General features: G+C 32.8%; 1 protein-coding gene across 1 annotated transcript in view; it reads left to right on the forward strand.

Moving 5' to 3' along the window:
* Nucleotides 1-21,726, forward strand: part of BLTP3B (bridge-like lipid transfer protein family member 3B) — an 80,285-nt gene that overhangs the window by 29,197 nt on the left and 29,362 nt on the right. The window contains exons 2-11 of the mRNA XM_054574653.1: nt 2,239-2,401; nt 4,058-4,096; nt 4,998-5,089; nt 8,614-8,803; nt 9,367-9,507; nt 10,386-10,556; nt 16,171-16,351; nt 18,729-18,812; nt 20,055-20,237; nt 20,722-20,840. Coding sequence (XP_054430628.1) covers nt 2,239-2,401; nt 4,058-4,096; nt 4,998-5,089; nt 8,614-8,803; nt 9,367-9,507; nt 10,386-10,556; nt 16,171-16,351; nt 18,729-18,812; nt 20,055-20,237; nt 20,722-20,840 — 1,363 coding nt within the window. The remainder of the gene's footprint in view (nt 1-2,238; nt 2,402-4,057; nt 4,097-4,997; nt 5,090-8,613; nt 8,804-9,366; nt 9,508-10,385; nt 10,557-16,170; nt 16,352-18,728; nt 18,813-20,054; nt 20,238-20,721; nt 20,841-21,726) is intronic.

The following is a 21,726-nucleotide window of genomic DNA, read 5'->3' on the forward strand; positions in this document are numbered from 1 at the left end:
ATAAGCAGAGACTGAAAGTAAAGGGATGGAAGTATGTTCTCCCATGTAGTTGGTTTCCTTTTCATTTTGATGATGGTTTCTTTAGCTGTACAGAAGAAGCTTTTTAATTTGATGTCCCATTTGTTTATTTTTTTTCCTTTATTTCCATTGCCCTAGGAGATATGTCATATACATCAGACAAGGGTTTACTCTTCAAAATATATAAAGAATTTATACAACTCAATACCAGGGAGACAAGCAATTCAATTAAAAAAATGGGCAAAGGACAAGAATAGACATTTCTCCAAGGAGAACATGCAGGTGGCCCATAGACATAGGAAAAAATGCTCAACATCACTAGCCATCAGAGAGATGCAAATTAAACCACAATGTGATATCACCTCACACTGGCCAAAATGGCTATTTTAAATTAATCAACAAGTGACGAGTGCTAGTGAGGATGTGAAGAAAAGGGAACCCTAGTGCACTGTTGATGGGAATGCAGACTGGTGCAGCCACTGTGGAAGACAGAATGGAATTTCCTCAAAAAATTAAAAATGGAACTGCCTTTTGACCCAGTGATTCCACTACTGGGCATGTATCCTAAGAATCTTAAAATATTGTTTCAAAAGAACTTATGCACACCAATGTCCTTGGCAGTGCTATTTACAATATCCAAGATTTGGAGACAGCCTAACTGCCCATTAGATGAGTGGATTTAAAAACTGTGGTACATTTACATGATAAAATACTATGCAGCAGAAAGAAAGATGGAATTCCTACCTTTTGAAACAGCATGGATGGAACTGGCGACTATTATGCTAAGTGAAGTAAGTCAGTCAGTGAAAGACAAATATCATATGATCTCACTTATAAGAGGAATCTAATGAACAAAATAAACTAATTAGCAAAATATAATCAGAGACATAGAATCATGGAATAGATTGACAGAGATAAGAAGGGAGGAGGGAGGTCAGACTGATTGAAAAAAAGGTAAAGTGATTAGTCAAAGAAAGTATATGAAGGACCAACTGTAATAGCATAAACAATAGATCATTAATTTTAAAAAGGAAGTAAAGTGATGGAAAAAGATAATTCATTAAAATAAAAAAGGTAGATATCAGTACCTATACCAGACAAAATGACTTTAAAACAGAGACTATGACAAGAGATGAAGAGAAGGACCCAGCAATTCCACTTCTTGGTATTTATCTAAAGAAACCCCAAACGCTAAATTAGAAAGACATATACATCCATATGTTCATAGTAAAGGAATATGACTCAGCCATAAAAAAGAATGAAATCTTGCCATCTGCAAAAACAAGGATAGACCTAGAGGGTATTGTGCTGAGATAAATCAGACAGAAAAAGACAAATGCTGTGTGATTTCACTTATATTGTGGAATTTAAGGAACAAAATAAATGAAAAAGTAGAACTGAAACAGACTCACAGATAAAGAGAACATTTTGATGGTTGCCAGTGGGGAGGGGCATTGGCGCAAGGGTGGAAAAGGTGAAGGTATTAAGTACAATTGGTAGTTACAAAAATTCATGGGGGTGTAAAGGACAGCATAGGGAATACAGTCAGTAATTTTTTAATAGCTGTGTATGGTGTCAGATAGGTACTAGATTTATCAGGGTGATCATTTCGTAAGTTATATGAAAGTCTAATCACTGGACTGTACACCTGAAATTAATGTAATATTGTATGTCAACTGTGATTGAAAAAAGTTACTTAAAAATAAATTTAATATAAAAGAAAAGGAGTGCTACTGTCTTTTGATCATTCTTGGAATGATTGAATGGCCATGACTACTGTTGCTGCTGCTGCTTATAAAGGGCTCCTTTTTTCCTTATCTTCCTTGTAGGTTGGTTAGTGGAATAGGAATATCCCCTTCCTCTGATGCAAAGTGAACAAAATGTGATATGCACCGCCTTTCATAGTGCCTAAAAAATAGTAAATACTCAGAAAACATTCATAAATTTGCAAGGCAGTAAGAACCTGAGCTTGATTACATATGGGAATAGTCAAATAAATGTATGACAAAAACACCGTAGCTTTCTATAAAAGGGCTACAGACAAGAGAGATAAAAACAAGAAATAATGAAACCATGTTGAAAAGCATGAATTAAAGCAGAGACTGTCACTGTGCTTTTGGGGATCTTAGTGCTATTACATTTTTAATGCTCTGTACCTTTGCAAGAATGACTCTATTGTAACTGACACTAAAATAAATGTCAATGTATATTCTCTTTCAGATTTACCAAAAATTTATCTCCTGACAAGATAAATCTAAGTACCCTTAAAGGAGAAGGCGAACTGAAGAATTTGGAGTTAGATGAAGAGGTGCTCCAGAATATGTTGGATTTGCCAACATGGCTTGCTATCAACAAAGTTTTTTGTAATAAAGCATCTATTAGGGTGAGACTGATATCTGTGAAAAGCCATTTTCTGTTTTTATTTTTTAATTTCATCCCTATCTTTTAAAATAAATATTTTGTTTTAGATAATTCTGTAAAAAAGTATTTTTATTAATATAGTTTAGAAAGATGAATACCTTTGTCTAAATAATTACATGAATGTGTGCCTTATAAATTTAATCATATAATATATTAGTTATTAATTTGTAGAGTTTAATTTTCATTTAAAATTTCATGTTATTAACATTTAAATAAAATTATTGGTATTTTATAAATAAAATAATTGGTTAAACTTGGCACATTGAAACTTTTTTAAAAAGGATTTGTTGTCAAATGCAACAATTTAAATTTGTTTTTATTTTAAAACTCAAAACTATCAATAACTGAACCTAAAAACAAAAACAAAAGTGAACTACTAGAACAGGAACAGATCACAGAAATGGAGATCACATGGAGGGATATCAGCGGGGGATAGGGGAAAGGGGAGAAGAGGATAAAAGGTACAGGGAATAGGAAGCATAAATGGTAGGTACAAAATAGACAGGGAGAGGTTAAGAATAGTAAAGGAAATGGAGAAACCAAAGAACTTATATTATGACCCATGGACATGAACTAAGGGGGAAAATGCTCATGGGAGGGAATGTGCAGCATGGAGGAGATTAAAGGGAGGAAAAAATCGGACAACTGTAATAGAATAATCAATAAAATATACTTAAAAAACAAATTTGTGTTTATTTTAAATGAAGATTTTAAAATTATTATTACTACTACTTATTAAAACTTATTCCTACTTGCCTTGACACTATTCGTATCACTTCTTGCTCTTAAAGACTAGACTTAGTTAGGCCCTGACTGGATAACTCACTCAGTGCATTGTCTTTATATGCCAAGGTTGTGGGTTCAATTCTTGGTCAGGGCACATACAAAAATCAACCAATGAATGCATAAAAAATGAAACAACAAAAACTGATGTTTCTCTCTCTCTCTCTCTCTCTCTCTCTCTCTCAAAATCCATAAATTATAAATTTTAAAAAAGACTATCTTAGTTTGAAAGCCTGCTTAGTAGAAATAGTGAATACTAATTTGTTTCATAAAGTTAAACTTGGGCACCAAAAGGAGACTGTGGGGAAAAAGATAGTCTCCTTTAATTCTATACTTCTAATCTTCATAAACCTAAATATCTCCAAAGATATGATATTATAGTGCAGGTTATGTTTCAATATTTGATATTGGCTACATTTTACAGCAATGGCTTCACTTTTGTATTTGTCTTGAATATCTACAAAAAGATTGGTGAGAATTTCAGAATATAAAAAATTGTTAAAATGAACAAATTACAAATTATGCTTTGCTGGGAAGTCTTAGCTAAAATTCTGAAATTAAAATGTGTTTTAAGGACTGGAAAGAAGATATTTAAGGCAACCTGAAATCTTTATTTAAAAAGATTACTAGGAAAGTATGACTAGTCTTTTATGCAGTATGGGTACGTCTGATTTTAAGAGTATAAGTGAGTTGCTTATTTAATATTTTGCAATTTAAAAAATAAGTCATCTGATACAGTTTGGTATGTTTATCACTATATTAAGAAAAACTGTTGGTTACTGTTTTACAATTTTTTTAATGATTTGTTTTAAAGCAAAAATTTTTTTTCTTTTAGATCCCATGGACAAAACTGAAAACACATCCTATCTGTTTGGTGAGTTCTGAATTGCCTCAGAAATAAACATTTATATAAGCATATGATCTAACTATTCTTTTAATATTAACACGTTCTGGGATTAGAAACTGCACTTCTATAACCTGATGATCTCAGTAGTATATGGCTACTTCTTAGAGTTTTTCTCTCATAGTCCTATAATGCAGCTTTTCTACCAGATAGTAATTACCTTGAGAAAGGACTGAGCACATTGTTTTCTATTTTGATATGTCTCTTTTTTAATCAGTTAAATTTTATTTATTATTAAAAAACTTTTTTTTATTGTTCAATTACGGTTGTCCCCATTTTTCCCCCATTACCCTCCTCTGCCCTACCTACCCCACCTCCCACATTCAGCACCCCGCCCCCGTACTCTCCCCAACCCTTGTCTGTGTCCATTGGTCCTTTATTAGACATGTTCCTTGACTTAACCCTTCCCCTTCTTTCCCCTGTTGTCCACCTCTCCCCTCCCATCTGGTCACTGTCAGTCTGTTCTTTATGTCCCTGGTTCTGTTTTGCTCACTCGTTTATTTTGTTGATTAGGTTCCACTTATAGGTGAGATCACATGGTATTTTCTTTCACTGCCTGGCTTATTTCACTTAGCATAATACTCTGCAGTTCTATCCATGCTGTCAAGAAGGGTAGTAGCTCCTTCTTTCTTTCTGCTGCATATTGTTCCATTATATAAATGTACCATAGTTTTTTGATCCATTCATTTACTGATGGGCACTTAGGCTATCTTTTTAGGCCTTCAGAGAGACATTTAAAATGACTCTGCTTACTGTTTACTTTGCTCATAATGAAATGAAAGAGAATATAGTCTTAAATAATATTTTTATAATGTACATAACATAAAAAGGAAATATCTAGTTGTTTACTTTTTAAATGTAATTGTATTAGTCCTTAGATAAAGTAATAATGGAAATGAGTACATGTGAAGAACCACGAAATCCTAATGGCCCATCACCAATTGCAACTGCTTCAGGACAAAGGTAAGCCATTTCCATTAATCTGTATGACTGGCAAAGAGAAATTTTTCCCATTATCATTTCTATTATCTGCAGTAATGTAACATAAAACCCAATGTTTTAGTCCCTTCTCTCATCAAACATTTTACAGTTTTAGTATGTCTGTTATAAAAGTAGCAAAATTGATTTTTAGTCTCTTTTTTTTATCTTGCTTGTCTTGATATTTAAATAGTAATTGTCAACCAAAGGCAGAGCAGTAGTAGAAAAATGAAAGCAGAAGAGCTTAGGCATACTATAAATCAGATTTATTCTATGCATCGATAAAAAGTTAAATTGATGTCTAAAAAAATTATAGACCCTTTGGATTACTCTAAAATTTATTAAATAAAGAATGCTCACAAATTAGATTTTGATAGACAAAGTCAGATGCTAATAAAGTAGAACTGTGACCCATTTTACAAAGCCTTATTGAAAAGTTAGAATAGTTCTTGAAAAATAGATCTTTAAGACAATGCCTGTTTATTTTTGCATTCAGTGTGTTTGGATTTTGTACTGTACATCATTTCCTCAAGGCAGGATTTTGCACTATTTTAAATTGTACAACTATTCATGTAAAATGTTCATGTAGATTTTAATGTGATTGGTACAACTCAGCAGCCCTGAACATTTATAGTATTCTAGGTACAGAGTAAAACCAGTGATAATACACTTCTTGAGGTTAAAGAAGCACATACACAAACACACATACACACACTTACACTGTTCTCTTTTACCAAGGTCGAACCACCTTTACATCAGTGTATTGTACCAGATGTACAATTTATATTTGCACCACAGGTAATAGTGACTGGGAAAAGAGCTTTCACATGAACCTCTTTGTATTTTTTGCATTGTTCAGCAATTTGAGATTTTAGTGTATATTTTCAGGTTTGATAGAGTAGTTTGGAGCAGTTGGTCTTTAAATTGGCTAGAGTCAAAAAAATTAGCACATAGAGATGTTTATAAGATTATTGAAAGAGGAAAAGATCAGGAAAAATGATACTAATAAAAGATTTATTTTAGTTAGGTATGGCAGAAATTAGGTATTTTGTCAGTGTGCTAAATGTAGTTAATTGATAGTGTTCTTCCTCTTTCCATTTTTATAGTATCAATAAGATTTATATTCTGGATTTGTAATCATATGATGGCAACCCTTATATTTTGATGCATGGCAGTATGGTTCATCTATTTCATGTTTTTCAGACTTGCTTGATTGTAACAATCACTTAGGGTGTTTACTAAGTCTACAGAGTCTTTTAAGCTTCTTCTTTTGAAATTATGATTCATTAGGTTTATAATGGTTGTTTAGAAGATGAATATGGGCCCTGGCCAGGTAGTTCAGTTGGTTAGAGCATTGCCCCAATATACCAAGGTTGTGGGTTCAATCCCTGGTCAGGGCACATAAAGGAAATCAACTAATGAATGCATAAATAAATGGAACAGCAAAACAACAAGTTGATGTTTTCCTCCCTCAAAAAAAAAGTATGAATGTGTATTTTTTACAGTTCTTTATAGTCATGCAACTTCACGAAACACTGATCTATTTGGTTTCCAGCTAAGAGATTAAAATAGAGGGAAACTAATAATTAATGGGCTTAGAAGATACTTACTTGTAAACATGAAACTTAACCTTAATTTATAACGAATGACATAACCATCAACATGTAGACTTAGTCTTTGATACTGGCATCAGCCTGCTGATGATAAATCCTGCAAAACAATTGTAATGCTCTGTAATGTACATAAATTAGAGCAGATAGTATATTATAGACATATTCTTCTGATTCCAGGAATATTTGTACTTAAGTGACTGATATTTTTCCTTAGAATCAAAGCAGCTCCTCACTAAGATGCTGATGAGTTCTTACTCTTTGATTCTTAATTTTCTAAACCCAAGGTAGATGGTCACCTCTTTTTATAACAAAACTATGTCACGCAAGCCAAGAACTATGTAAATTACTACACATACACTGTTTCACTTAAGAACCACAACCACCTTTTGAAATAGGTATTATTTTCATTTTACAAAAGAGGACACAGGCTTACAGACTTTAAATAGTATTAATAATATACTACTGTTAATACTATGTTTTCATGAAGTATCATAAAACCAAAGACTATCATATTAACCAAAGAGAGAGACTATTTGGTTAATATGCATTACTTCATGCAATACTACAAAATATTACCTGACTTAAAAGATAAGTCAGGCCATGGCTGGGTAGTTCAGTTGTTTGGAGTCTTGTCCTGATAAACCAAGGTTGTGGGTTTGATCCCCATTCAGGGTACATGCTAGAAGGAGCCAATGAATGCATGGGTGGTGGAACAGCAGACTAATGTTTCTGTCTCTCTCCCTGCCCCCAACCCCTTCTCTCTCTCAAATCAATAAATAAAAAAATTTTAAAATGTATCACAAAAACATAAGTCATATGAGGTTTAGAAAGGTTAAGTGATTTCCATATTCAGTAAGGTAGTGAATCAAAAAGCATAGGAGCAGATATACTGGAGGCATGTACATAATCCATAAAGATGATGGATTTGTTTTTATTCCTGTTGGCTTTGAAATGTGTGAGAGCAAGCCTGGTGGAGCTATGTGGTACATGTTTGAATTTTACAGTCTGAAGTGAGAGATTGGGATAGAGACATGCAGTTAGGAATAATGGTGATATTGATAAAAATTGAAGTAATGTGCCAGTTGGGCAAACTTTCACCACCCCTCCTGCCAATATATTGATAGTCTATAGCCTACTTTCACTGTACTATTCATCATTCTCGAAGTATAACCTCTGCTTTCCTACTTATCTATGTCTTTCCTCATGCTTTTTCCTATTCTAAGATTTCCTTTCCCTCTCATCTCTCCCCATGGAAAGTTTTTTGTTTTTTTTTCTGGATATACTTCTCCCTAGTTATAAGCAATTTCCTCCTCTACTAAGTGTACTGATGATTTCCTTTTTAAAAAAACTACAGATAACCTCATGTTTCAGTTACTAGGGTCTTCCCCTGCTCCCCAAGTAACTTGAGATCCCTATAATGCCATAACTATATTTTGGTTTTCCTTATGTCCCAGTGTTGTTCACATAGTAAATGCACAATAAATATTAGTTGAATAGAATTAGAGAATGTGAACTTTTTCATACCTTATTCCTAAATTACGAGATTATATTCCAGCTGGACTCTGTATACTTCTTGATGTCAAGAATTTAACTTTCTTACTTACATTATAGATGCCAATTGCCTGGACTAATGCTTTTTGAGAAACTGATTATAAAAATTTAATTTGGGGAGTGACCTCCAGTTTTAAACACTGTTCGTCATTTTGAGAAGAACATTTTTATAACTTGCATGTAACCATGCTAAACTATTGTTTTAACAAAATAATTATTTTTAAAAACAAAATTTATAATATTATGATAGTTTATGACTTTGTGAGAATATTAACAGAAAATTTTTCTTTCAATGGTATTTTTTGGCTTTAGTGTATTATATATTGTTTTGCTTTACTTTTCCAGTGAATATGGCTTTGCTGAAAAAGTAGTTGAGGGAATTACTGTTTCCGTAAATTCCATTGCAATCCGCATTGGAGCAAAAGCCTTCAATGCATCCTTTGAACTTTCCCAGTTACGGATCTATAGCGTAAATGCCAACTGGGAACATGGAGATTTAAGATTTACTCGTATTCAAGATCCACAGAGAGGAGAGGTAAAGATTTTTTTCTTTGTTTAAAAACTATTTTAGTCACTGATAAGTAAAAGATGTTTAAAATCATTAACTTCTTGTGGTTACCTAGATTCACATACTACTAGATTTACTCTTGCTGTTTAACTGTACTTTTCTCTGTTTTATTCTTAATCATTATTAAATGTACATATATAATATTTTTATTGTAATAAATCCTCCAACCTGTAGGTTAGTAAGTTCTATTTTAACTTTAAGCTCTTCAGAATTGAATTTTACATTTACAAAACTAAAATATGTTATTTAAACTCTTGGTCACATGATTCAAATACTCTTTGTACTTTATATTAAAATTAAATTACTTGGAATAAAAGCATTAACAGCTTTACAGGTGATGAATATAATTATGAGGATGTGTTACTGAATTTATTGGAAGTAGACAATTTTTAAAAATATAATTATTCTGACTTTATCTAGAATGTCATATGAAAATTAGTGAAAAGGTACATTTCTGTTTTTTTTAAATATACATTTTTCTCATTCTATTTTGCATGTTCAAGTGAAGCTAATTTCTGTGTTCTCTTTAGGTTTTGACATTTAAAGAAATAAATTGGCAGATGATTCGAATAGAGGCAGATGCTACCCAGAGTTCACAACTTGAAATTATGTGCGCTCCTGTTCGATTAATAACCAACCAATCAAAAATCAGAGTCACACTTAAAAGAAGAGTAAGTTAGCAGGGTTTCCGGTTTGTTTTATGTAATAACTATTGGAATTGACAGGAAGTTTAAAATAATTTTTAGGCAAAATATTGGTATATTAAAACAAGCCAAAGTAAAAGGAAATATAGTAGCTTAAGCAATATGTGAAGATACCTACTGTAATATTAACATTTTTCAGTCCTCTAGATTTAATATTTCGATTTTTATTTTTTATGAATCAGTAGGTTTCTCAGTTGTCAGATATCTGTTGAATATTACAATTTTATTTCTCCTATTGACTCACTCAAGAGTGGGTAAACTTTAGTAACTAAAACTACTAGCTTTAGAAGTTTATTAAGAAATGACTGGTAATTAAGATAAATAGGGATGATAGGTACTTAAAGATGTCAGAATTTGAGAGTTTACTCTGGATTGTGATTAAATTTAATGACAGAGTAATAGTTTAAACAAGACTTAAAGTCTCAACAATATGTTTTGTATCACTAGACACAAATTACTATATTAAATTAGAAAAAAAATTTTAAAATATGTGGTTAAAATAGCATTTTCATTTTTAATTAATATTAATGCTCCTTTTGCTACCAGAATTAGTTGAATTGGCATAGGTAATTAAATGCCTTATTAGTTATAAGTGCAAAATTAAATTATATATGTACTTGTATCTATATTCCTTTTACCTGTTTAGGTAAAGGAATTTGTCAGTCTTTTTTACCACTGTATTGCCAGTACTAGGAGATATTCTTTTTATGCTTTTGGAACTCAGTAAATACTGGGTGAATGAAGGAAGGATCCATATTTAATTCATTCAAAACAAGTTTTCTAAAAAACAAGTACATTATAAGTTTTATTTCTTGGCTTAATTTTATGAATCAATTTTTTGACAGTTAAAAGACTGCAATGTCATTGCAACGAAATTAGTTCTCATATTGGATGACTTATTATGGGTTTTAACGGATTCTCAGTTGAAGGCTATGGTACAATATGCAAAGTCTCTTAGTGAAGCAATAGAAAAATCAACAGAACAAAGGAAGAGTATGGCTCCTGAACCTACACAGGTATGCTATTAAGTTAACAGGAAAAAAACCTTACTTTACATATAAATGGTTTAAAAATCAGAATGGATATTCTGGAATGTTTTCTTTATGTAAAATAGATCGTAATAATCTGAGTCCAGGAATCTCCTTACATATCTTACTGTAGAATTTTATATATTTGATACCTATATGAAAACATATATTAATTGTATTTCTGTCCGTATAGTGCTTATTTGTTTGGAGGTCTGTATTAGGCACTGGAATTAATGATGACAAAAATACTTGATTTCTCTTCAGGACATTAAAAATATACAATTTAAATATTACTAAAGATAAGACAAAAGGGAAAAAAACAGGTAATTATAGTCAAGGGTGGTATGTGAGAATTAATAGTGCAGAAAACTAAAACCCTGGGGAATTGCTGAAGTTGAACACAAAACTATTATAGTTGTCTGATGGCTGGTGCAAAAATGGGGGAAATACAATGATTACTTCTTAAAATCAGAAGCAGTACTAGTGTTGTCTGAAGAGTAAAAGGTTTACTAAAAATCTTTCCCAGTACTAAATTTTGAGAATTTAACATGAAAATGTTTGTAGAAGGGATATTGAAGATCCCATTGTGTAGTGTCTTTTGATAATTTTATAAAAAGTACAATTGCATTTTTACGTTAAAAGTCATTCGAGGAAAATGAATCAGGAGACTTTGCCAGACTTAAATGACAAAGTTTTATGTAGGGATCTTAAATGAACTGCAACTTGAGAAACACTACCAGGCCACACCTAGAGTGTTCAGAAGCAAAGAGAAGTTGAGAGTTTTTATAATTTAAAAAACAAAACAAAACATAGTTGAGAAGAACCAGTTCTCCATTCTTAGCCTCTGGGTTGGTTGAAGGGGGCAATTTTTGAGATGCCATGTGGTCTGGATAAGGAAACTGTTTCCTAAGTATGTCAGGTAGATAATGGATACATTTGTTCCTGAATGTTACCTGTAGGATTTATGTACATTCATGCATTGACCCACAACTGAAAAGTTTGAAAGTGTAAGCCATCAGGCTAGTTAAAGTAAAATAAAAGTTTCCTCATGGTTCCACTCACTCTGATTAATTTTGTTAGCTAACTGTAGTGACTCCATTTTGTTTCTTTACTCTTCCTCACTACTCAACAAAAATGTAGGGGTTACGGTAAAATCATACTTCTATGAAGCTACAGTATTTCTTTGGAAACTGAGTAACGTATTTCAGGTTTACAGTCTGGTGATTTGGCTTGTATGTGAGATTGGCGTACACTTAGGCTTTCACGTGTCTGTCAAATTGGCATTATTTACACAGCCTGCCTCCTTTGTGCAGGGCTAGACACTGGCGATATAAAAATGAATACTGTCTGACCTCTCATGGATCTCAGAGTATAATGGGGAATCAAATTAAAACAAATCATTGCAGTTCAACATAAATGCTAGAGTGCAGAATTAAAAAGAGGGGTGAGGTACAGAAGTTTTAATCAACTGCTTGTGGAGTTTGGAAAGGTTTCACTAAGGATAATGAAATTAAGTCTTAAAACACATAGATGTTTATAGGTGAGGGAAAGGGTATTTCAGATGAAGAAAAAGAATCTGCAAAAGTATGGTTATGTGAAAGAGAATAGTATTTCCTGATAAAGATGAGGAGTTTGGTGTTACTAGAACAGTGTTTTTGAGAGTGAGGTACACATGCCTCTGATAACTTTCCATATGACAACTTTCCAGTTTTTTAGGAAATTGAATACATCTTCCATTTTGATGTGTACTCTTTCTTAAATTTGGTCTACCTGAGAATGTTTCTTATGTTAAGGTATCAGACTGATTTTCCCTTTCCATAATTACTTTTATCCTACTTTACAATGGAAGGCATTCTTCTTATTTGTTCCCATTCTTACTGTAATGGATTTGTCCATGGGGGGGGGGGGGAACCTCGGGAAGCAACACAGGCAATTTGAAATACCGCTATCCTTATCAGAAGTGAATGACCAGTGATAAAGTAACAAGTTAGGTGATTTCCACCTGTTCACTTTCAGTATCTTTGAAGGAGGATCTAATAAATGTCAGCTTTTAGGCTATTAAAAGTAATTTATAATAGATTGCTTTGTGAGTCCTAGAATGTAACCTGGAGTTGAATCACATTACATTGCTAAAACAAGACTCACTTTATTCCAGCCTACCTGTTTATGTGATCAAAGTTTTTCAGAGCTTTTCACCATAAAAACAAATTAAGTAGGGAATTGATGGTAAGGCCTGTATCATTCTACCAGTGATATTTATTCAATAAGGTATCTTCGTAATTCTCTGGGGTAATCTAATTTTAAAAGTTTGATGAATAGAACACCGGACTGTAGCAAAGAATAGAATTTTCCTGGGCAGGTAGTCTGAATTTAGCAGAAGTATGTGGTGACTAAACATGAAATGCGTTATATGTTGAGGAATTTGGACTTTTTCCTATAGCCATGTTGAAGCCCATGGAAGTTTTTAAATAGGAAAGGACAATCAAATATGGCATGGTGGTATTACAGCAGCGAACACGATAACCGCTGCACCACCTTACATGGTGGTATTACAGAGAATGGACAGAAAAAGAGATAGCTAGTGTCAGAGGAGGGGTGGACTTGAACCTCTGGAAATGGTTTTAAAGAAGTACAAGCTAAATTGTTGAGAGTAATAGAGTCTTTCATCAGCTGAGGATAAAGAAAAGGGAACAGTTGAGGACTTTACAAATCATAATTGGTAGTTCCTTTAGCCAGTAATGGGAATGCAGAGAAAGAAGCAGGTTTCATTAAGGGAGGCAAGGCTAAGAAAAAGTAATGAGTTCTATTTTGGAGTTGAAAAATGATTGAAGATGTACAGAAGTTAATATTTTACAATTTTGCCATCATAGACATCAACAGTGGTCTGTTGAGGCTTGCAATGATGATTTAAATAGCTTAGGATGTCATTAAAAGAGGTGGTAGTTGAAATTAAAGACTAATAGACAAAATGTTGATGTTACCATAGCTCTTATTTATATAATGTGTAGACATTTATATAAAATAGAATATAGGTTAGGAAACTAATAAAGATAACAGATTAGGAAACTAGGAAGAAGCATGAAATTCTGTAATCTTACCATCATAAAATAAGTGTTAACATTTTGAGGTATTTCCTTACAGATTTTTATCTGCATTTTCTTAGTTTTAGTAAAGATGTAGTAAATGGATATATACAATTTTCTCCCATGTCATTAGTCTTTGTAATTATTATTTTTGTCCTTTCATAATACTTCACAGATTAACTTCAGCACTCACATTACCATAGAGTTTATTCCTTGGGTTGTAGTTGTCATATCACTACTTTAGGTATAATAAAGAATGTCCTGATTATTTGAGGTATCAAGAGAACGGACTAGAGAGTGAAGTAGTTGACAGCTCAGCTTTACAATTTGAGAGCCAGCTCTTACCGTAAATATTTGCTTATCCTCACCCTTTCCCTCTATAAGAGAGAAAGAGGACTACAGTGAGAATCGAGAGATGTTAAGATTAACCACAAGGCAAAAGAGTTATCGTGACCAACTTTTTTCCCCGCAGACAGCATCCAAACTCCTGAATCTACTACAGTATTAAGGGAGAGGTGTGTAGAAAGATGTGTATTTATTTTTTTAATTTGTATCAGTATTTATCTTGAAGAAGAGAGAAAACATGATTAATGTTTTCATTCCTGTAATGAAATACAGGAGAGTGTTTGCTTTCAAAATAGGACTATCATAGATATAAATACTAGTTTGTGAATGTTTTGAAGTAGATTAGAAAAAAATAAGAAAAATGATTTTTATGATGGAAACCATTTTAACAATCAAAAAGTTTTACTTGAGCCCTTAGTATTATTATTGTTTTTTATTATATTTTATTGATTATGCTATTACAGTTGTCCTGATTTTTCCCCCTTTGCGCCACCTCTCCCCAACACCGCCCCAGCACCCCACCCCCCCAACTTCCCCAGGCCGTCCCCACACCATGGTTCATGTCCGTGGGTCATGCATACAAGTTCTTTGGCTACTCTATTTCCTATATCCTATACCGTATTTTATATTCTCATGGCTCTTCTCAAACTACCTATTTGTACTTCTTAATCCCCTCACCTCTTCTCCCATTCTACCACACCTGGCTCCCATATGGCAGCCATCAAAATGCTATCTGTATCCATGATTCTGTCTCTTCTTTGTTTGCTTAGTTTGTTTTTTAGATACAGTTGTTGATAGATTTGTATTTATTGCCATTTTATTGTTCATAGTTTCCATCTTCTTTTTCTTAAATAAATCCCTTTAACATTCCATATGATGATGGTGAACTCGTTTAGTTTTCCCTTGTCTGGAAAGCTCTTTATCTGCCCTTAGATTCTAAATGATAGCTTTGCTGAGTAGAGCAGCCTTGGGTACAGGTCTCTGCTTTTCATGACTGAATATTTCTTGCCAGTCCCTTCTAGCCTGCAGAGTCTCTTTTGAGAAATCAGCTGACAGTCTTATGGGAACCCCCCAATAATAGGTAACTATTTTTCTCTTGTTGCTTTTAAGAGTCTCTCTTTATCTTTAACCTTTGGCATTTTAGTTATGATGTGTCTTGGAGAGGGCCTGTTTGGGACTCTTGTGTTGAGCCCCTAGTATTGAAGGCTTCACAACTACATTTCATCTTTTCTTTAATTACTGTAGGCTCCAGTTATTTTCATGGAGGTTTTTATTTACTGAATATATTTTGAAATTCTTTTACAGTGTGATCATAGTTCTTAGTAGATATGTATAAATACATAGAAACACAGAATATATACTTTAGTTTTCAATAAATAATCAATTATGCTTTTATTAATGCATCATTTTTAACTAAAATTTTTTTTGATATTTTTTAATGAAATATCTGGTGCTTATTTTGATTATTATTACCAAAGTTCCATGTAGAGTTCTTAGGCTAATGTATCAGATCATCAGATTATGTATGCAGAATTATTTTAGGCTATTAGAAGGTCACATATATGTCCATCTATATACTTTACTAATATTCTATGTTTTTTCTCCTTGAGGAGAAAGGAATTTGAATTTATATTCTGTTATAAGTCTCTTCTGCTTTGTAGCTTCTTTAGATATCCAAGTTCAAAGGACATATTACACCAGTAAGAGGCACCAGGGCACTTATGGTACTAAATAGTATCACGAGCACTTTTACAGAGAAATGATTAACTTCTATAGGATATATAATAGTGTATACACCTGATGTATACAGGGCTCATATTTGGTTTTTTTTTTCTGTAATATATTTAACTAAAAATAGTCAAATAAGCTGCCTGTGACAGTTAAGTATATTTTCTAAGACAAGAAGGGCTATAAATATATAAATACAGCTATTCGAATACTTACCAAAACATACTGGTTTCATATTCAAATTGTGTGTAGTTTTCCAGTTTTTGGAATTTAGTTTTATTCCTGTATAGTTCAGAAAATATTTTAGGAAAAGTGAGTTATTGATTCAAAAGAAAATGTATTAGTGTATTTTTCATCACTTTATTCCTGAAAATATTTTAAGTTTTATTGTTTGAGGAATTTCAAGTATTTAACGTGCAGTGATAAGGCAGCTTTGAATCTTACAGAGCTCTACAGCAGCCCCATCTGCGCAACAAGTGAAGACACCACAGACTTCAAATGCCCCTGATCTAAATGATGCAATTGCGAAACTATTCAGTGACTTTGATGTTAAAGAAACCTCCCATCATTTAGTGATTTCTCATCTAGATCTACACATATGTGATGATATTCATGCTAAAGAAAAAGGTAATTAAAGTTGCTTATTTTAAACTATTTTGTTTTTTCTAGAATTTACTATAAAACTGGATTATCATATGTAATATGTAGTATGTACTATAAGATAACTGGCCATAATTTTATCATTCATAAGAGATACATGCATGAAAGGTGCAACGTTAAACAGTATAGATTACAGTACATACATCGAGCTCCATGGAGACAGTGCTGGGGCATGTGCGGGATGGGCGGGCACTGAGTGACTCTGCTTCCTGTGGCAACGTAATTAACATGGGCAAAGGAGCACCTGGGAAGCCGAGAGGCAGAATGCCATCATATGCTTTATTTGTGCAAACTTGACAGTCGGAACACAAGAAAAAGCACCCAGATGCTTCAGGCAGCTTCTCAGAGTTGTCTAAGAAGTGCTCAGAGAAGTGCAAACCATGTCTGCTAAAGAGAAGAAAATTTGAAGACACTGCAAAGGTGGACAAGGCCCATGATGAAAGAGAAAGGAAAACTTACATCTCTCCTGAAAGGGAAATAAAAAAGTTCAAGGATCCCAACATACCCAGAGGCCTCCTTCAGCCTTATTGTTGTTTGGTTCTGAGTATTGCCCCCAAATAAAAGGAGAGCATCCCGGCTTATCCATTGCTGATACTGCAAAGAAGCTGGGAGGGAGGTGGAATCCCACAGAATCATAACTATGAAAATTGTTGTTCTGGAGCAAAAAAGAAATTAAAAAAAATCATGGACACGGACAACAGTGTGGTGATTGCTTTGAGGAGGAGGATGGAGGAAGTAGAGGAAAGCTAAAAACAGAAAATAAAACAAAGAAAATTGTTACTCTGGATTTTTAAAGCTGAAAGAGTGAATACTGAGACTGGTCCTGCTGGATACTTAGTAGTAGAAATTATCTTGCCTTCATCATATAAGGCTACCAGATCAAAAGGTGCAGTATAGAAGGTGAAGAAGATTTGGATTTTGGAGGCTTATTGTCCTTCCTTTGTTCACCTTTATGCCATTTGGCACAGTTCATGATTTGGAAGGAAAATCTAAAAAAATTAAACCACCATAACAAAATGAGGGATCAGGCTTAAGTAATAAGCAAAAGAACAGAGAAAATTGTTTTCTAAGCTGTTTGGCATTCTTCACTTACATATTCCCTCAGAGAATAAGCTGAATGATGTTATTTCAGAGAAAGCCCCTCGACCAAAATATCTTCATCATTGTACAGATCTGCAATTAGTTCTCTGCTTTTGTGAAATACAGAAAGTTCTGAAATGTTCCTTTTTATGTTTGTGAAAAACTTATTTGCTGGAAAAAACTTGTCCTAAACACATTGCTATTAATCATCTGTATTTTACCCACTTAGTGTAAATATTTAAGTTTTACTGTGGAATTACTTGTTTTTTTTTTTTAATTTAGTGCTGCATCAGAATCTGCTGGAGGTGTTATATGATATACTTTGTGTATATATACTTTTACTTTCATAAAATATTTAAAAAATTTTAAATTCTAAAACATTTGGTTCTGGGGGGTTTTTTTGTTTGTTTTTTTAATTGATAAAGGGTAAAAACATTACTCATCTTTATTTTTCCCAATGGTGTGCTGTTGTCCCATCATGATTTAGGAATAACCTTTCTCCGGCTGCACTAGTAAGGGTGCTGGGCTATGAATTAAATACCATGTCCAGGATTTTAAAATGAGTGGTTGTAGATAGATCTGTACTAGAAACTCTGCCAGTTGAGATAAATTAGAGTTAACAAATCAATAAAGAGAATGTGTACGTAGCTGTGACTTAATTTGTATTTGATTTGCCTGTGCTGTTATAAAATTTGATTTTTATGTTGGAGTTACACTGACTTACCAACTTCTGGTCTTAAGATAGCTATGTGATCTTGGACAACTTACCCAGCCTAATAGACTCAATTTCTCTTCAGTAAGAGGCAAGATGACATAATGTAGTGGCAATATTTCTTGGGTTCAAAACCAACTCTACACTTACTGGCTATATGAACTTTGCCTATTTTACTTAACTTCTTTATGTCTTAATTTTTTTATCTAGAAAATGAGCATAATAATAATAGTGTCTATCTCATAGGGTTGTTATGAAGAACAAATGAGTAAGTATACCTAAAGTATTTAAAAACAATGCCTAACATATTGTTACGGCTGTAAATACAAAAGTTGTGCTATTGCATCCTCATTTTTTAGCCTATTACTTTGCAAATGATAGAGGCTTAATACTTATTAAGTTGAATTGCATTTCCGAAAGTCCTTAATGTATTATCTGTGATAACAGAGAGACACTTATTGCTTGGACTGTAGGTATGATAAATTAAGTGTGTCTGATATTTGCTTAATATCCTTTCCTCTTTCTGTCAAATCCATTCTTTTCTTTTCCCAGAGTCCAATAGACGTATTACTGGAGGAGCTATGCAACTGTCTTTTACACAACTAACTATAGATTATTATCCTTATCACAAAGCAGGTATGTCTAACAATTTTTTTAAAAGACATAAATCTTGCTTTCAAATTATATAGCCAATTTATTTCATTTTGTTTTATTTTTATTTTAGTTTGATTTTAAAAGCAAAAAGAGATCAAGACATTTGTTATTTTCTCCCCATAGTGTCTTACCAAGAAAATAAAATTGCCAAAGAAAATACTCATGCATTTTATGCTGAGGTTTATGTAGCTTGTTAGAAAGTATAATTGTGAGATATTGGCAATACTGTAAATAATTTAAAATTTGTTAAAAATGAGAACACAGGGGACACATATTTGTGCTATTAATTGTGACAAATTTATTAATCAGTGTTTGAATTTTTAGGTAATATACTTAGATACTAAAAAAACAACAAAAGAGGGCCATGTGGGGATAGAGCAAAAAAATAGTTTTAAAAAATCAAAAAAATATAAAACAAAAGGATAACAGTGATTTTAGCTAAGATGTAAGAGTCCAGAAACATGTTTTTTAAAAACATTTTTATATTTTCTAAATTTTATCATTAAATAAGATTTAATAGAGTCTTTAATAATAAAATATTGATAAATTCTTTATCCCAAATAATAAAAACAAAAAAGAATGTATGTTTATGGCCAAATTAATTTGACCTTATACCCATCTCTGCATTTTGACGGTATGTGGCTTTTTGTTTTTGATTCATACAAATAACTGTAATGAGTTTTCTGGGTTACATACACCTAAAATATTTTTAACTATAGATCATTCATATTGGGAGGCAAAAGTTTCCATTATAAAGTAGATTTTGTTTTCTTAATCCTTTTACATACATAATAGTTGCCAGAGAAACCTAATATCCCGATATTCACCTTGAGAATTTTTATTTATTCAGTGTTTTAATAATCACTTCACAACAGATGAAAATAGTCTTTGATGAAAAGACTATTTTCTTTGATGGTTGAGTGTTCAGTGAAGGTTCGTTCACTAGTAGTGCTGCTTCTAATTGAAACTTTGAGTGATGTTTTTGCCAGTGGTAGTTTCTAGATAGAAACCCTCCCTGATTATTGCTTTTGACCTTCTTTCCCTCTGTTCTAAATGTTTGCTCATATTTTCTAGGAAGATTAAAATCTGTAGTAAGTTAAGGCTGTAAATTTATTGGAAAATGGGAGAATCTCCTGAGAATATGCATAAATCTCATTAGAAGCATAATAGAATAAATGAAAATTGTGTACTTTTCAGTGAAGTTTGTTGTTACTCATTTTACAGGAGATAGTTGTAATCACTGGATGTATTTCAGTGATGCAACCAAGACAAAAAATGGATGGGCCAACAAATTGTTAGATGAATTTGAAGACAACGTTGAAATGCTTAAACAGGCTATAAAGGATCATAATGTAGGTTCACCTCCTAAATCACCAACACATGCCTCTCCACAGCACGCACAAACAGGTATTTTACGTACAACAACGTTATGACATTTCCCTAATATTAATTTGTGTATGATCATAATAGGATATTTTCTGGAAATAAGTATTAATGTTTAATTAAATGTGTAAAAATTCTGCATCTTTTTCAGACCATATGCATAGAATATTTTAGACTCTTAAATGGCTAGTAGATTTCTCTTTTTAGTAATTATTTCAGCCAGAAGTTATATGGGAGTATCTTAAAAGTTTCCTTGTTTCCTATTAAAATATATATACATTAAATATGTAATATTTAAATGTTTCCTATTTAAAAAATAACCATCATGAAAAAAATCATCATAATAACTTACATTTCTATATCAGTTTATATGTAAAGTGTTTCTATATATATTCTCACATTTGCAAAATCAGAGTTCATCTGTACTTCTAGTAGCTGTCATAATAGTAAAAGAGCAATTGTTAGAAAAAAATTGCAGTAAATTGAAAGGAGTTTCTGTTTCCCACAGAGAAAGATGCAGCTCTGAAATGGACTTCCAGAACACCTCCAGTATTATCTCAACAGTCCAAAGCTAAGTTAATGTCTAGTTCTGTTGTGGTAAGACTTGCAGACTTCAATATATACCAGGTATGTTTTACTTTTTAAGTTAAATTTTCTGATTAATATATTTAGTATCTCCTGCAACTCTTACAACTAATGACACTATTTTATTTAAAAACATCTGACCAGATTTGTGAAATGCCTAAATTAGACAGGATAGAAAATATCAGTTCATTAATTTTTGTGTATATAGTTCCCCAGGTTTAAGCACACTGTAAGATTAAGGTCACAGTGCTTTAGATTGCCAAGTCTGCTCACGACTTCTGATACCAGCTTCAGGTTCAGGAGTTTCCATAAACTGGCCACAGATTCCTGAATTTGCTGGAAAAATTCACAGAACTCGCTGAAATCAGTGATACTCAGAGTCACATTTATTAGAGGGAAGAATACAAATTAGAACTAGCCATAGGAAGAGAACATAGAGAGGAGTCTGGGAGGGTTCTAAATTCAGAACTTCGTTTTCCTCAAAACACATTAGCCTCCTTGCATGCATACGTAACAATATGTATGAAATGTTGCCCACCTAGTTGAATTTAGTCTCTAGGCCTACTGATACCAGGTGACCCAAGGAGTCCACCTTCTAAACACTACTAAGACAATTAAAGTGTGGCCAGTCTCACTCTGAGACATTTTGTGAGCATAAACTATCACTTGCGGCCACAGGGGTCCACCATGAATAGGAAATTCCAGTAGTTTAAAATTACCCCCCCCAGGAGCAGGGACAAAGGCCACACCTCTCTTTGTAGTCAAGATTCCTTATTACACAATTGTTTAAATGGAAGAAGCTAGAATGCATTTTGCTTTACTGAACTACCACCTATTGGCTATACTGTGAACATAATTTTATAGCTAAGAACACTGTGTCCCATTTTACAACTAAAAATCTTATTCAGGCTGTAATCTCACAACATAG

This window comes from Pteronotus mesoamericanus, unplaced genomic scaffold (assembly GCF_021234165.1).
Source record: "Pteronotus mesoamericanus isolate MK-2021 breed Mesoamerican mustached bat unplaced genomic scaffold, CSHL_Meso_final contig_263, whole genome shotgun sequence".
NCBI lineage: Eukaryota > Metazoa > Chordata > Mammalia > Chiroptera > Mormoopidae > Pteronotus > Pteronotus mesoamericanus.